Here is a 16,595-nt window from a genome sequence, read left to right as displayed (position 1 = left end):
ATGAACGAACCAGTAATTACACTCACATTATTAACTATTAATGTCCAATAACCCTTGGCATAATACACCGGACAGGAAACGTAGGTAAAGTACGAAATTCCGGACTCGGAACTGTGGAGTTCGGGGGGGAAAATACGATATTTTCCGGGTTTGGTGAGATTTCAACGTGAAATTTTGTACTTTGGTTCGGGGGCGAGTGGAGAAACGTGAGAGCGAAAATCAGGGCAGTATTCAAAATTTTTTCAAAACCATGGGCGCCCACCCCAAGACGGTGTTTGTTGAGATATTAACGTGAAAATTTGTACTTTGGATTGGGGGCGAGTGGAGGGCCGTGAGACCGAAAATCAGGGCAGTACTCGAAAATTTTTCAAAATTATGGGGGCGTCCTCACACGGGTGTTTTTTGAGATATTTACGTAAAAATTTGTACTTTCATTCGGGGGTACGTGGAGAAACGTGAGGCCGAAAATCAGGGCGGTACTAGAAAAATTTTCAAAATCTGGGAGACCTTCCCGAACGTAATTAAAGTGGTTTACAACTGCATTCGGACAATGCAGGTTGCATCTGAGTCGACGGGGGCCGACCGCACCCCAATTAGAGTAATATGTTTCATTAGCGCTCCGGTTGTATGCGGCTACTACCTGTGTTCATTGTATTTCACACAATGCCACCTCTATTATAGCCTTAATTGCATATTAAAAATCTCATCCCCTGTATACACTCGCCGCCTCGTAATTGACACATTGATTATTAGCTCACAAGTGGAAGACCTTGCGATTGATGCGAATGTTCGTTATCTGAAAAAAAGATTCTCTGTAGCGACGTTATTCCAACGCCCTGTATAAGTAATATTAGATCAGAAATTTGATTCGACTGCTCTTGATGATGTAAATTTAAAATCAAAGTCTTCCCTTCAAAAAGTAATCAGATTTCGTTGAACCGGAAAAAATTCAAATTAACTTGAAATCACGTTTTAAAAAAGTTAAAAAAAAAACGCGTTAAAACAAAGAAACGGGTAATCTAACCTCAAACACCGCCGCTCTCATCAACACCACCGAAATTAATGGGTACTTCCCCCGACCGCAATTCGCAGTACTCTAATGAAAGTACCGCCTACACATTTATATTTGTGTCGTGTTAAACCCGTCAAATCATCGTTTATGTTTTAATTTTAGGGCTACCAAAGAAGATGATGAATTCCTGTACTTACTCAGAAGTGGATTATTGATGTCTTAATTTCCACAAAGGCGGACTGCAGAAGGAATAATTTAAGACACCACCAGTCCTTTAATTACAGGAAACATAATTGAGAAAAGGTGTATTGTGGTGCTTTGGCCTCGGCAGGAAAGTCGCACTTCTAACGCTTGCTCCACAAATGACCCTGTCAAAAAGTGAAAGGCCCCGCCAAATAAAACCAATAATTACGCATTGTTGTGCCAACTTTAAAAAACTAATTGAGTAAGCGCATAGAAATCACAATAACTTGACCCTTAATTTAATTAGCAATTCGCGCGTTTGATTTTTAATTATAATCAGAAACGGGCCAACAATTTCGGTGGGTTTAGTTCGAAAGTTGGCGGTCCTTTTAAGATTAACTGAGACAATGGGTAACTAATGATGTTCGGAGTTGGCTACTTCGCGATGTACGGCAGCCGGGCTATTAGGCCCCCATCAAGCCACAATGGCCACTCACCGCAACTGTAATTAATTAATGTCGACGCACAAAACAGTCGTAGCCCCGCCGACACAGAGAGGGGTGGATGGGGCTCCCAGGGAGCAGGAATGCGCTCGTCTTAGAGGAGAGCAGCCAAATCCAAAGCGCCTGTGAGCACCGTATCCCTAGGACAATCCGAAAAAAGCGCAAAAATCAACTCTCCGAACGTTAAAAGCACAAAAGTGCGTTTTTAGCACAGTTTTGAGGATAAGAGCTGATGCGGCGCTGTAGGCACCTTTCCCCTATCTCGGTCCTAAAAATCTCAAAAATTAGGTATTACTCACCTCCAAAGTCAGCTGCGGTCACCACGGAGCAGGAATTGAGGCACAAAAGACTGTTTTTGTCCCAAATTTTCCAAAAAATCCAATTTCAAAATGTCAACATAACCTCACTCTAGTGGCCGAAAAACACACGCCTCCACTAACAGAACGTGCCAAATGACCCCCAAGTTCACTTTTTGCGAAATTTGGACCCGAATTCCTTAATTGCGAACTGATTGCGTCGAAAGTACGAAAAAATTCACCACCTTTCAAACTTTTTACAAAAATCGAGGTACCAACCTAAACGGTTCACTAGACAAAATTCCCTAACCCTCCAACTCGCAAAAGTTTGAATAACTGGCGATTTTATTACAAAAGTATTGTAAAAATTTGCTCGCACGATTCTCTAACGTTTTTTCTTTCGATTTTTCAATAAATCAGCCAATTCTGTAGTCAAATTATTTTTTTCATCATTTTCGCAACATCGGAAAAGTGAAGGCGGCTCTGACAGGTGTGGCAACTGTTGAATTGAAATGTCATTTCACAGTGGTGCGTGTGTTGTGTTTGTGATGTGTTTTTGTGTCCAAATTGTGAACAATGGGTCTAGAGGCAGCAAAAATCGGAAGCTTGAGGTAATTAGCTTTAATTTGATGTATAATTTGTGGGGCTGCGCACGTTTGTAGTCGCGGAATTTTGTCGGCAATTTTCGAAATTTCGGGGGGCTAAAATCCGCGAATTATGCGGTTTTTACTTGAATTGTCGTCTTTTCCAGAGATTTTGAATGAAAAATTGGCCTTTGAGCAACAAACCAACATTTGATGCAAGTTAAAATGCAAAATTCGAGTTTTGATCCCATTAGTACGAATGCGCATTCTCATTAGATCGAATTTCCGGACGAAAACAAAAAGTAGAAATAGAAACTTAATGTGCCATCAGCTATGGAAAATTTGTGGTATGTCGTTGGTAGATTCAGACACTTTGAGCTAAAAGGTTTGGGTACATTATAAATGTTTTTACCATCAAGGGTGGCTACACAATGTTAAAGAAATTTGCCGTACATTATAAATGTGAGTTTAGATTTTTCAAGTGACATTTGTAGTTAACCTCAATTACAGAGCAAAGTAAGTTTTAAGAAGAAAACTGTCCTGGTTGTGGTTTGAAACCTGAAAATCAAAAAGTTGGACACAAAACTGTAACTTGAACGTTGTTGACGTAAGTAAGATTATAAATAGTTTTCAAAATACAGTAGAACCTCGATTATCCGTATCTCTATTATCTGGATGCTCGATTATGCGGATCACCGATTTAAAAAAAAACACGTGGCGAAAGATTTTTTGTTATCGCTTCTATTTAGTGGTCTCACGCCAATAAAAAATGCATGCTAAAGAGTTTCTTGGAATTGCGCGAATTTAAGACTTGGCAGCCATTAAGAAGAAAAATTGTACCTATCAAACAACAAATACAAAATATTAAAAAAAACTTATATAATATTTGTATTTACATGTTTAACTTTTATAATAATCCAAGTTTTGCATTATTTTTTGTGCCACCCTGGACGTTAGAAACATTTTTTTGGCGCCAGCTTGTTGAGATGAAATTTGCTTTAGTTGATTTTAGGCTCTAGGAGAGCAAATTTGTGTTTAAAGTTTCATATTTCGAGTCTGTTTTCATATCTACTAGTCTAGGTTTCAAATTCTACATAGCAATTAATATACATCGTTACTAAGCTCAGGTTTTAGGTATTGCCCAGGTCGACTTCAGTTTGGTTTTGCATATTTAATTAAATTTAGAAAAATGAAGTCAGATTATCAGAAATCCGACTGGCATTTAATGAAATAGAGCTCATCGTCCATTTTTAAGAAGAGCAGAAATGGCAGTAAATCTAATAAAGCATCCTCTTAGTTGGTAACCGAACACCGTGCGTCGCCCAATAACGAAATAAAGAGCCATCCACTTTGATTTTGCTTATATAAATGCAGAGGTATTGTCTCTCAGTTAGGCGTAACCTAATTTGGGGCGCTGTGCTTACCCTATTAGAATGTTGGCTATATGGCAACGTAATCGCATTATTGGGAGGCACACACACGCCAGGCGGTCTAAGATGCGACTAACTAACCGAAATATCACATCAAAGCGGTAACATGTCTACGACGAAAACAAGACCGCCCTATTCCCAGTTCCTCAGTTATTCTAGGGTGCTTTGTGGACTACTAACCACGTTATTATGTTCATCCATTAAGTTGGAATAATCAGCTTCATTTGCTGCTCGCGCTACAAGAAAATTTTAATCGAGTTACAAGTGCATACGAGTTGCCAACTTATGAAAAATGACAGAGCCTCCTCGTGTTTTGTCTTCGTCGCCAACATCGACCCAGCGACCTCTGTAGTCGTTCCCCAACTAAACTAATTAAAGGCGATTGCCATCACAATAGCGGTAATCCATCGCCGATACAATAGACGCAAAGCCCAAGCTTTTGTGAACCGGTCGAACTCTAAGGAATTTTTTTAATGATTACATGCAATCATTAGTGGTTTTTTCAGGGCGCGGTTTTGTACCTCAAAATATTAATTTGTTACTTTTTATGAAAGCCTCAATTAATAACCGACAAAGTGTTCAAACGATTCCTCTAATAAACTCAAGATGGGCGTTTATTTATTTTTTTTTATCCAACTCGAAATTGAACCTTGATTACCAAACGCAATTAATTAAAGACTCAAGTTTTTGTGCGTTATCGCGACAATTTCACTTCGCGCCCTTGTCGAGATTCGTTACGCCCTTCGCGTTGGATTTTAAGGGCCATTTTTCTAATTATCAAAAATAAATAAGGAGTCGGGTATTAGATGAAACAGCACCTGTTTCCAGCAGGTTGAAATTAATGATGGTAAAAAATCTGGATGATATTTTGCAGGTAGCCGCGTTTCAAGGGTTCCGATACTAAGCACGCTATTTGTTCATTAGAACTAATTAACGAATCAAATGTGAAATTAAAATGAATGCAACAATGGGAACAATTGCTTTTATGATTCGTGGCAATGGTGAAAAAGAAGAATTGAAATCGACGATATTTCTCTATTAATCACGGACTTGAAAAAGATCGATAAAGGCTTTGTTGGAATTGACGCAAGACAACTTGAAATTTCTTAAAATGTATTTATTTCTTCTTTTTCTTCTTCTTCGGTTCCAATCCGCTTGAATATTCTGACGTTGTCAAACTGAACGAATGAATCTTCCTCTTCTGTGGTTGTTTAGTCGGCTCTCCATCTCTGAAAGCAATCTGCATTACCCACCTAATTATAAGTAGACATTCCTAATGATCGTACGCCTATCACTGACATTAAACTCCATTATTTCCATCATTAATATAAGAATTACTTTGAAAGCGGAAAAACAAAAACCACCTGCCATTAGCCCGTACAGAAAAAAACAGCGCGCTCGTAATTTATAATTCATTGTTTTCCAACCTAAATTGGATGTGAACGCAATAACGTATAAAAATGTAAAAAGTAATAAATCTAATAAAGCCGGTGGTGGGTTTTTTTACCTAACAACTTAACGATTAATCACGCGGATTCATTAATTACATTTATACATGATTATGAGTCGGTACGCCGTCGGAGAAGAGTTTTAAAGCAGTGCCGACAACCTACCGGATGAAAAACACCGCCGGTAAGTGGGAAGGACTGCCGTTTATGGCAACGACGCTACCGACGTAAAAATAATTAATATCTAATCTAGAAAGTAATTAGTGGCTACATCCATCAAAAATCAGGCGGCTCGCGAAAAAATTCCTCAATTGCCGGACCCGAGATTAAAGCCTCTGAAATTAAGCTGCCGCCTAAATGTGTCACCACTTTAGGAACTGCAGCCACCAATCCGACAGTTTTAGAACTGCAACGTGCGGAGCTGGAATTTATGCCGGCTTAGAGATAAAAGTAATATAAATTTAAGCTGCTGTCAAAATGTATCACCACTGGAGGACCCCCAGGCGATGCGAACAGATGTTCGATAAATAGTCTCGTTTCGGGTATTGACAGTGTATTATTAGATAACTCTAATAAGTGTGAAGCAACGGCAACGTTCTGATGTTAACTAGACGCAAATCGGCGCTTGGACTGAATTAATTCACACACATTATTATTATTATTATTATAGCGAATTTGCTTATCAATACTTGAGAGGTTAACCTCCTTGGAAAATCGGTGTATCAGTCTTAGAAAATCACTTGAAAATCGGGAAAAATCAATAAAACATTAGGGGCAATCAATAGGAAATCAGAGGAAATCATTAGGAAATCATGGGAAGCTGGACGAAATCACTAACACATTAGGGGAAATTATTAGAACATCAGGGGCCAATCAATAGGAAATCAGAGAAATTCAGACGAAATCACAAAGAAATGGGGGGAAGTTGGATGAAATCACAACAAAATCAGGGGAAGTTAGACGAAAACACACGGAAATCAGGGGAAGTTAGACGAAAATACAAGGAAATCAGGGGAAGTTAGACGAAAACAAAAGGGAATCAGGGGAAGTTTAAATTTAAATTATTGTAGCTCATTTATAATTGCTCAGATGTCAAAATGTCATAAAGTTTTTTGACTCAACTATTTTTCTGTAAGTCCGTTTTAAATATAGCAGCGAAAATCCCAAACAGCGTGTATGAATAATAATTCTAATTATCGAGAATATTGAAATGCAATGTTTATTTGCGAATTAACGAATTTATTCCTAGAAACCCACCAATTTATGTAAATTCGCGAGATTCTCTTATATCTTTTTTTTCCTTCTTACATTCAAAGAAAATTTATTGGATCAATTCCTGCTGTTGACAAATTATTAAAATTACAATTTTTTCCCAAACACCAAATTTTTACAAAAAATGCTGACGCGCGTTTGGATAGCAATGCTATCATCATCAGAGCGATGATTAAACAGTTTAAAAAAAAGTTTGGTGTTTGGGAAAAAAATTTCAGGAAAATCTACATTTTGTCATGCGTGATTATTTCTTTCAGAGTTTGAAAAATCGAAAAACACAAAATATGAAGTTATCTTGAAACTTTCTTTGCTAAATGTTAAATGACAATTAACTAGGTAGCCTTTAGAATTCAGTGGATCTCGCTTTTTTCGTGGGCCTAGCTTTCCAAGGCCTTCTTTGTTTCAGATTTGTATAACTATAGCGAGAAAAAAGCGAGGTAGACAGAATTCCGAGGGCCACCTATTTAGATAACTCTAATAAGTGTGAAGCAACGGCTCTTCTGATGTTAACTAGACGGAAATCGGCGCTTCGACTGAATTAATTTACACACACTATTATTATTATTATTATTATTGCAATTTTTCTTCTGGTAACGCGGACGCTTTTTGTTAAATATACGAGGTGCGATCGGAAAGTCACCGTTGGTGCGTGGAAAATTTAAAGTAGCCGAGAATGAAAGGTGGCAGGTTGATTTCGAACTCAAACACTCGCTAACGTCCCAGAAACAAATCGCGTTGGTAATGATTTCGCGGCTAGAAGTCAGTTGTATGCGTTTTGATTAATGCGGGGGTCATTATCGCGTTAAACCGGATCGAGTATGAATCGGTTCGGTTAATGCGTTCAGCCGCCACATGGCGCGAACACAAAGCGCTACTTTAAACACATAAATAACACCGTCGTTTTTTGCCCGTATCAAACTTTTGTTAAGCTCATTTTTCACGGGCAATTTGCGATAGCTGTTTGATGTTTTTGTTGGCGGTGGATAATCCAAACTCCATTGTCTATGCCAACGCACAAAAGCCAAGAAACGCATTGTTTGTCGTCGCTTTTATTTATTAAAGCGTCAGGAATTGCAGTAAGACGTCAAAGGGAGGATACAGGGTGTTGGCAAAAAAACGGGGCGCTTTGTACATTTGATATGTGCAGGTGTAACAGGTCTATAATGAATCCTTTATGTGCGATAATGGGAAACATTTCAAACCGTATTTCAAATTAACCTTAATAATGGGACATTTGTTCGAAAATGAGGAGACAATTTTCTCTATTGAAACGTACACAACTGACTGTTAGCTTCGGTTTATTATAGATTTGTTAAAGTGGCATAAAAATCACAGTAATGACGGCGATAGGACAATTACCATCACTAAAAAGACTTTTGGTTTGGTGTAATTCACCTTAATTGGCGAAAGTTTGCAACAACTTACCCGTGGATTGCTAATTTCCTATTCAGTTTTTTCGGTTGGATCTTCTCCACTTGGCCTCTGACAATTTTCGCAACACTGCTTGGGGTCTCCTTCAGGCCAAAACTCGTCACGTAGTGCCCAAGGTTGATGTCTCTGAAGTTAAACACCGACTTCATGTCGCCCGGGTATGTGTTGTAAAACCGCGACCACGACGTGTAAGCTGCAAAAAAAAACAAGAAGTGATAAAAAAGGGACCGCAGGGTCCAATTATTAAAAATTTTCGGAATTGCGGCGTCAAAAACGATCAAAATAGGAACTGTAGCGTCCAATTACCAACATTTTTCGTTGTCGAAAATTATCAAAATTCTTCAATTATCAATTTTTATCGAAACTGTGGCGGCAAAAACCATCAAAATGGGAACTGTAACGCACAATTATCAAAATTTTTCGAAATTGCGGCGTCAGAAATGATCAAAATGATTCAATTATTAATTTTTTTCAGAATTGTAGCGTCCAATTATCAAAATTTTTTGTTATCAAAAATTATCAAAATGATCCAATTATCAATTTTTTTCGTAAGTGCGGTGGCAGAAACGATCGAAATAAAACAGTATTTCTCAATTATCAAAGTTTTCTAAACCTTTGGCGGCAGAAACGATTGAAATGGGAACTGTAGCGTCCAATTATCAAAAGTTTCCGGAATTGAGGTGTTAAAAACGATCAAAATAGGAACTACAGCATCCAATTATCAAAAATTTTCGGAAATACGGCGTCAGAAATTATGAAAACAACTCAATTATCAATTTTTTATGGAACTGTGGCGACGAAAAATGAGCAAAATGGGAGGTATAAGGTCCAATTATCAATGTTTTTGGAACTGCGGGGTCCAAAACGATTAAGATAGGAACTGCGGCGGCCTATTATCAAAAGTTTTCGGAATTGCGGTGATAGAAACGATCCAATTATCAATTTTTTTTTCAGAACTGCGGAGTCAAAAACGATCAAAATAGAAACTGTAACTTTCAATTATCAAAATGTTTCGGAACTGCGGTGGTAAAAACGGTCAAAAAAGGAACTGTAGCGTCGGAAATGATCAAAATGATTAAATTATCAAATTTTTTCGAAACTGTGGAGGCAGAAAAAATCAAAATGGGAAGTGTAACGTCAAATTATCAATTTTTTTCGGAACTGCGGCATCAAAAATCTTCAAAATAGGAACTGTAGCATTATCCAATTATCAATGTTTTTCAGAGCTGCGTTGTCAGAAATGATCAAAATGATCCAATTATCAATTTTTTTGCCACTGTGACGGCAGAAACAATGAAAATGGGAACTGTAGCGTCCAATTATCAATTTTTTCTGAACTGGGGAGTCAAAAACTATCAAAATAGGAATTGTAGAATACAATAATCAAAATTTTCCAGAACTGTCAAAAATGATCAAAATAAGACAATTATCAATTTTTTCTGAACTGCGATGTTAAAAACTATCAAAATAGGAACTTTGGTGTGCAATTATCAAATTTTTTTGAAACTGTGGCGGCAGAAACAACCTAAATAAAAATCGAAACTGTAGCGTTTAAACTTAAGATATTTGAGTTTTTCCTAAAATTCTTCCCCGTTTCGTTTTAAACTTCGACTTCAACCATCAATAACCCCCTTAAGACCTCGCCCTACGCCCTCCACTCATAAAACGATACATTTAAGTCATACAAAACTGAGTTTAGATCCACAATAAGAATGAACGAGCTGTAGCACGGCGCCGGTAACCGAAACCGGCTGACCGTAACTGACGAGCGTCCATTTCACGTTGATCCGTTGACAAGTAAAAGTGCGTTTCTGTGTACGCACCACCGCGCCACTCGCACACTACAGTAATCAGTCAAATAGACGTCCATGTGATAAAATACGGACACTAATCAGTGGCGGAAATGATAGATTATTGAGACAATTAAAATCGGGTATTAATCACCGACTCGGGGACACTCACCAAAACAGGCTAATCGGCGGAGTTCCTTGTCTTTTAACAGAGCGGTTTCGTAGCGGCGTTGCAAGGCGGTGGCGGCTTGTTCTTTATCGGGTTCTTCCATCACGATGCTGAGGTGGTGGAGGAAATCGTCGGAGTGGCGCTCTTTCAAGCTAGAAAACGAAATTTTTGGGAACTGCAGCGTCTCCATTACTACTCACAAGACTTTGTGGCTTTGTAGGCGAGAAATGTACTCTTGTTCCTCGTGGGTGAGGAAAATCAACGCCGAACCTGATTTTCCCGCTCTTCCTGTTCGACCAACTCGGTGGAGGTAGTCTTGGTCCGTTTGGGGTCCTGTGTATTGAATGATACAGTCGGCCTCCGGGACGTCGACTCCTCGCGCCGCAACGTCCTGTCAAAAAATAAAATAAAAATTGGAGTGCCACAAGGATCTGTTCGGGGTCCTTTGTTATCGCCATAAGGAAACAAAGCGAAGCTCTGCATTATTCGAACGGAATTAAGTGGCATTATGCTCGGGGCACCTGATGAGATAACATTTTTGTCGAAAATGAACTAATATCCTTTGTGGCTTGAGCGGAGAAGGCACCAAACCACTCGCCATTATTCGTATCGGATAGTTAATTATCTGTGCCGATTAATGTTATTGGATTTCTTAAGTGGCCTGCTGTTAAATGACGGCTAGATCTCCTGCAGGTTTACAATCACACTCGTTTATCCATTCAACGGCCGAATTTAATTCCAGACACAAATTGTTCAACGAAATGTATATCATTCTATACTAAAAGAACGCACTTAACATTTTTCCAATGACTACAAAACGTACACATTCTTCTCTCTGCGGGTGACGCTCACTTCTTCAGGAGGCATTGTTGCCAACGGTCAGTAGCTCCAACATAAAAGAATCTAATTCGATGAGGAAACAACAGTCATGCTTCGAACCCTTTTTTCGGGAAACGAAGAATTCGGAACTGTAGCGTCTGGAATTAATAAGACCGAACAAACGAGAGTTTAAATGTTCGCATTCCGTTCGGTAGTCGTTTTCTGTACAATGCCATTCACACAACGAATTATCTAACACCTTGATCTCGATATTAGACGTAACAGGCACAGCGGGAGCCAACACTCGACGATTGCGTCCATCAAAACACTATTAGATTTTTCCTTACCAATAAAAACTTCAATTCCATAACATTGTAAGCGGATGGTTATCAAATCTACCATAATAGTTTAGCTAATATTAGTTTTTTCCATTTCGAAATTACTAGTCACAATGAGCTCTTTCAAAGTGTACAACTCATCAAATGTCATTTGAATTTGATCATGGGAATAAACATCAAATGCTTCATGCATTTCACTCTTTGTGTGGACGTCATCTCGATGATTTTACAGTTCTTACGCCACAGTTCGGCGGAAAAGAATTTTATTCGAAAAAAATTGCTCATGAAAACGAAAACCAACAATGTATTATGTATTAAATTATGAAAATTTATGTGTCAATATCTAAATTTTCCTTATTTTTTAAACTTATGATGATCACACAACTTACCGTGCACAGAAGAACTCCCTTTTTCGCCGCCCTGAATCTCTTGAAAATATCTTTCCTCTGTCCCTGGTCCATCGACCCATGCAGCTTGAAAAACTCAGTTTCGAGAACAATCTCTTCTTCATCTCCGCTATCTTCAAAGTCTTCGTTGTCAAGAATTGCAACATCTCCAATTTTCAATTTCCCTCGGTTCTTCGGCATCTTCCTCAAGTAGTTGGTGAAGAGCTCGTGATGGTAATCGACCATCTGACTCGTGGCCATGAACACAAACACTTTGTGTTTGGCTTTGGCTAACAAAACAGCTGACAAAGTAAACAGTCGGTGTTTAGCGTACGTCACTATGAACTCCTGGGTGACGGTGTTGGGAATTACCATATGGTCTGGATTAACATTAGGGGAGTCCTCAAGGCTGTCTACATAAACGTGGTCTTTCATGGTAAAATCGGCTAATTCCGCTATCCCTTTGGTGAGGGTGGCGGAGAGAAGGATTGTTTGACGCGTCTTGCTGCCAGGATCCCGAAGAGGAGGAAGATCTGTTTCTTCGTCTTGTTGTTTAGCTTCTTGCCCTCTTCCTTTTAGCATCTCCATGGGGTTATACTCCGCGTTACTCTTCGCCCTATCCACTTCCTCCACAATCTTGACAATATCCTTCTTGAAACCCATGTCTAGAAGACGATCGGCTTCGTCCAACACCAAACATCTAACATTGTCACTTTTAAGAGCCGACGTGTGTAAAATATGATCCAAAAGACGACCTGGAGTACCAATAAGCACGTGGACTCCTTTTCTCAATCGATCTTTCTCGGTTTTGCGGTTTTCGCCGCCACAAAGATGGCTCACTACGATCCATTGGAAAGTCTAAATTAGAAAAATTGATTTTTGAGGAGAAATGGTAATGACTAATAAGAGTAGTTACGTTAATTTTGGTGAAGAGTTCGTGGGTTTGGAGTGCTAGTTCGCGGGTTGGTACCACGATGATGGCTTGGGTGCCGTCTTGGCGTTGGAGGCGAGGGGTGATGCTCTGGAGGGCGTCGATTATGGGGGCGGCGTAGGCGAGGGTTTTGCCCGACCCGGTTTGAGAGCGAATCTGGAAAAATCGCGTGCCATAATTCCGGTAGTTATTTGTTCGTTTTTGGAACTGTTCGTTTTTTTTGTTTTTAATGCTATAATTTCGACGTAATTTTCAAACTTTGTGCAATGGTACTTTTTTGTATCTTTGTTAAGAGCGCCAAATTTGAAAATCTGGACAAAATAACTAAAAATTTTGCGTACTTTTTAAATTGTTCTAGCGCTAAAATTTTTTTTTCGTTTATAATGTTATAATTCCTGCATTTTTCACGGGATAAGTATGAAATTTGGTAAGATGGCACATTTTTGTCGCTTTATTAAGAGTACCAAATTTGAAAATCAGGGAAAGATAACGAGATAAACTACAAAATTTTGAAACTGTTCTAGTCCCAAAAATTTCAATTTTTTTTTTCATCCTTAGTGCCATAATTCCGGCATATGTTTGTGTCCGATAAGTCTGAAACTTGGTTTTATAGTACTTTTTTGTGTCTACGTTGAGAGCGCGAAATTTGAAAATCAGGACAAAACTACTAAAAATTCTGCGATATTTTGAAATTGTTCTGATATCAAAAATGTAATTTTTTTCGTTTTTAATGCTATATCTCCGATATTTCTCATACGATAAGTTTGAAACTTTATGTAATGCAACTTTTGTGCCTCTATGTTAAAAGCACCAAACTTCAAAAGCAGGGCCAAATAACAAAAAAAAACTGTAATTTTTTTAAATTGTTGTGGTACCAAAAATCTAATTTTTTTTTCATTTAGGATGTGATAAATTCGACATTCTTCAATGGATAAGTTTGAAAATTTGTAAAATAGTACATTTTTGTCTTTTTGAAAATCAGAGAGAAATAACTAAAAACATTGCAAAATTTTTAAACTGTTCTGGCACCAAAAATTTTGATATTTTTTTCATGTTTAGTCCTATAATTCCCGCATCTTTGAGTCGATAAATGTGAACCTTCGTGTGATGTTACTGTTTTGTGTCTTTGCGACAAGCGCCAAATTTGAAAATCAGGGTGAAATAACTAAAAAAATTGCGAAATTTTGAAATTTTTAGCCACCAAAAGTTTCGATATTTTTTCATTTTAATGCTATAATTCCCAGATCTCTCAGTAAATAAGTCTGAAACTTTGTGAGCTGGGAACTTATCCTCGCTTTGTTAGGAGCGGGAAATTTGAAAATCAGAGAGAAATAACTAAAAATACAGCGAAATTTTGAAACTTTACTGGTACCATTTCTTTTTATTGCTATAATTTTGGAATCTCTCAGTCGATAAGTCTGAAATTTGGTGATATAGTATCTTTTTGTCTTTTTGGTAAAAGCGCGAAATTTAAAAATCAGGCCGAAATCAATAAAAAGACTGGGAAAAATTTCGATTTTAAATTCGATCTGTGTACTAGCTACTAATATTTACAGAACTACCAAACTAACAATCAAAAACTACCTAACTCTACTTCATTTACTCACTAAAACATTTTTTCCTGCCAAAACTTCAGGAATCGATTTTTCCTGCACTTTCGTCAAAGTCGTGAATCCATTCTTCTCCAAATTAGACACCACATGTCTATGTATCCCCAAATCGCTAAATTTTTTCTCATTACTAAAAACCTTCTCGACCACCGATTTCCCTGTCCTAGCACCAACATAAACATCTTTCCGCTTCACAGAAAACAACCCATGGACAGCCCCCTTATTATCAAAATTCTTATCAATCTTCTCCCCTGGATTCTCAGCCTGTTGTGCCTTCGCTGCTAATTTATCTTTCTTCTGTTTCCTCTTAACATAACCCGACGAAGCCCCAACGATCTGACGTGGTTCTGTCGTAACCTCACTTTTTTCAGCTGTCTGTTTTGGTTGTTTTTCCTGTTGTGGCTTTTTCGCTGGAACTTTTTTACGAGCAAAGACTTTCCCTGATTGTTTCGAACCTTTCGTCCACGCGAAATCAAACGACGTCATTGTTTTTTGCAATTTATATTAAACCAAAAATCATTGAAAATAGAGTAAAAGTAGGATTAAATAGTGGGGCGAAGCTCGGGGGGCACTGACACACCACTGACCCACTCGTGGGGCTATTTTTCACTTTGTTTTAATGCGATTCTTGTTGATTCAGAGAGTTAGGTTAGGAGCGCACGTGTGGTTCAATGACAGTTGGTGCGCGTCGTTGGTTCGAACGCGCATCTCGTTGGTTATAATGTCTAATGAAGTGGAGGCGAAATAATTGAATTCCTAGTAAAATTATGGTTGACGTCAGTTTTGTTTTTTTATATCAACTTCGGGAAAATTATAAGAAAAGTGGGAAAGTAGGGTGAATGCGCCTAGATTGTCTCATTTACTTGGGAGATGAATTAAAAAAAATATATCGGTGTAACTGTTCTTTTGAGAATTGGGGGTCAGAAAACCGCCCCCTCGAAATACATTAGGTGGTGCAGCGTTACGCCGTTCCGGTCCCGAAGAGAAGCAACTAAAAGTTTCCAACTGTACGTATTTTCCATTTGGACTAAATCCAATTTTTAGGCGTCCATTATTCAAATGCGGAGATTTATAGGCGACGCGCGGATATAAATCCACTGAAAATACGAGAAAATGGTTTGACTCGATGCTAATTTATTACCGCAACGCTTGGGTGCCAACCAAATTGTTACAAAACTCGAAGCGAACTCACAAAGACATGAACGTTGCCGATTTCGGTTTACTACCGATTCTTTCATTCGGGATTTATAAGGTATCGGTTTTTGTGTTCTTGAAACGGACACAAATAAACTCTATTGGAACTCTATTGGTTTTCATGACGCCGGAGTCTTTGATGCATTGACCAAATAGAGAAATGGGGGATTGTTTTCCGGGTTTTACTGCACAAGTTTTCATACGTCGGGGAGTTGAAGTGGAGACTAGCTTATATGGGTTTATGTTGGTAGCACTGTCTCCAACATGGAAACGAAAACCAACAATGTGTTTTGGAACACCCCAAAAAGAAGTCAAGCTTTAATCATTGTAGGTTGAATTATTTACATTTTGAAAATTTATGTTTCAATAAGTAATGGAATTTTTTTAAATTTTTTTGTTTTTTGGATGGTTTAACTGGTTAAAATTCTATAACTGACAACAGAATATTTGCTGTGAAAAGCATTTATGTTATACAGCTTTAAAACCAAGTCAACTCGGTAAAAAAATTCAAATAACGTAGCCGCAAAATTAACGCAAACTTTAAAAAACTTTTTTTTAATATGTACATGCATTTTAAAGCTATTTTGACAATTTGATATCAATTTTTTTTTACAAAATTAACACTTGATGCAAAACAGTTTCAAAAAAAAGTTGACTTTTCTAAAAAAAGAGGTGCCTTAGAATACATTGTTGGTTTTTTGTTTTTATGAGCAATTCTTTTCAAATAAAATTCTCTTCCCCCGAACTGTGAGAGCTACCAACATACACACTAGATAATAAGAAGTAGCGGTTATCATTGTCAATCATTGTTTGTGTTTGTGGGTTTAGATTGTCTCTATTTTTCGTTTTACACAAAGGCCGCCTAATATAAAAGCCTGACAAAGCTAAAACTTGTATCCTTTATTGTAGTTTATGTTGAGTAGAGTCATAAGTTGCCTTTTAAACATGGTAGGACGGCAGCCATCGAGCTATTGTTTGAGAATGATAAGCACAATTCCAAAAACGGTTCTCTTTAAACTTTAAATAGACGTGTAAACACGTATAAATCAATCTTCTATTCAAACTTTCCGTCGTCAGCTCGAAAATATAAGGGGAACAAGCCGAATACACTTCAATTAATTTATGAATTTAAATTTCGATATGATAAATTACTCGGAGCCATTTGAAATTCAAATAAATGTTTAGAGGAACAACAATGG

The 16,595-nt window shown here is 37.9% G+C and overlaps 1 protein-coding gene across 1 annotated transcript; it reads right to left on the bottom strand.

Moving 5' to 3' along the window:
• Window positions 1–5,029: 5,029 nt before the first annotated feature.
• LOC148176018 (putative ATP-dependent RNA helicase CG8611) lies at window positions 5,030–14,900 on the bottom strand. Its single transcript, XM_088034626.1, has 7 exons — window positions 14,200–14,900; window positions 12,578–12,748; window positions 11,665–12,519; window positions 10,319–10,509; window positions 10,122–10,270; window positions 8,154–8,352; window positions 5,030–5,237 (listed from the first exon to the last, which is right to left on the bottom strand). The coding sequence occupies exons 1-7, from the start codon at window positions 14,686–14,688 to the stop codon at window positions 5,126–5,128; spliced, it is 2,166 nt and encodes a 721-aa protein (XP_087890752.1). The 5' UTR covers window positions 14,689–14,900; the 3' UTR covers window positions 5,030–5,125.
• Window positions 14,901–16,595: the final 1,695 nt, after the last annotated feature.

This window comes from Gnatocerus cornutus, chromosome 4 (assembly GCF_029298725.1).
Source record: "Gnatocerus cornutus isolate USDA-ARS CGAHR chromosome 4, icGnaCorn1.1, whole genome shotgun sequence".
NCBI classification, from domain to species: Eukaryota; Metazoa; Arthropoda; class Insecta; order Coleoptera; family Tenebrionidae; genus Gnatocerus; species Gnatocerus cornutus.
Note: the sequence above shows the minus strand (reverse complement) of the source record. Positions and strands in the feature narration are given on the sequence as shown.

Excerpts from the sequence above, each read along its gene's own strand:
- LOC148176018 (XM_088034626.1), bottom strand. The coding sequence starts at position 14,688 with ATGACGTCGTTTGATTTCGCGTGGACGAAAGGTTCGAAACAATCAGGG. Across the intron at positions 12,520-12,577 it reads AACTCTTCACCAAAATTAAC|ACTTTCCAATGGATCGTAGT; the intron begins GTAACTACTCTT and ends TTTCTAATTTAG. Across the intron at positions 10,510-11,664 it reads AGGGAGTTCTTCTGTGCACG|GACGTTGCGGCGCGAGGAGT; the intron begins GTAAGTTGTGTG and ends ATTTTTTGACAG.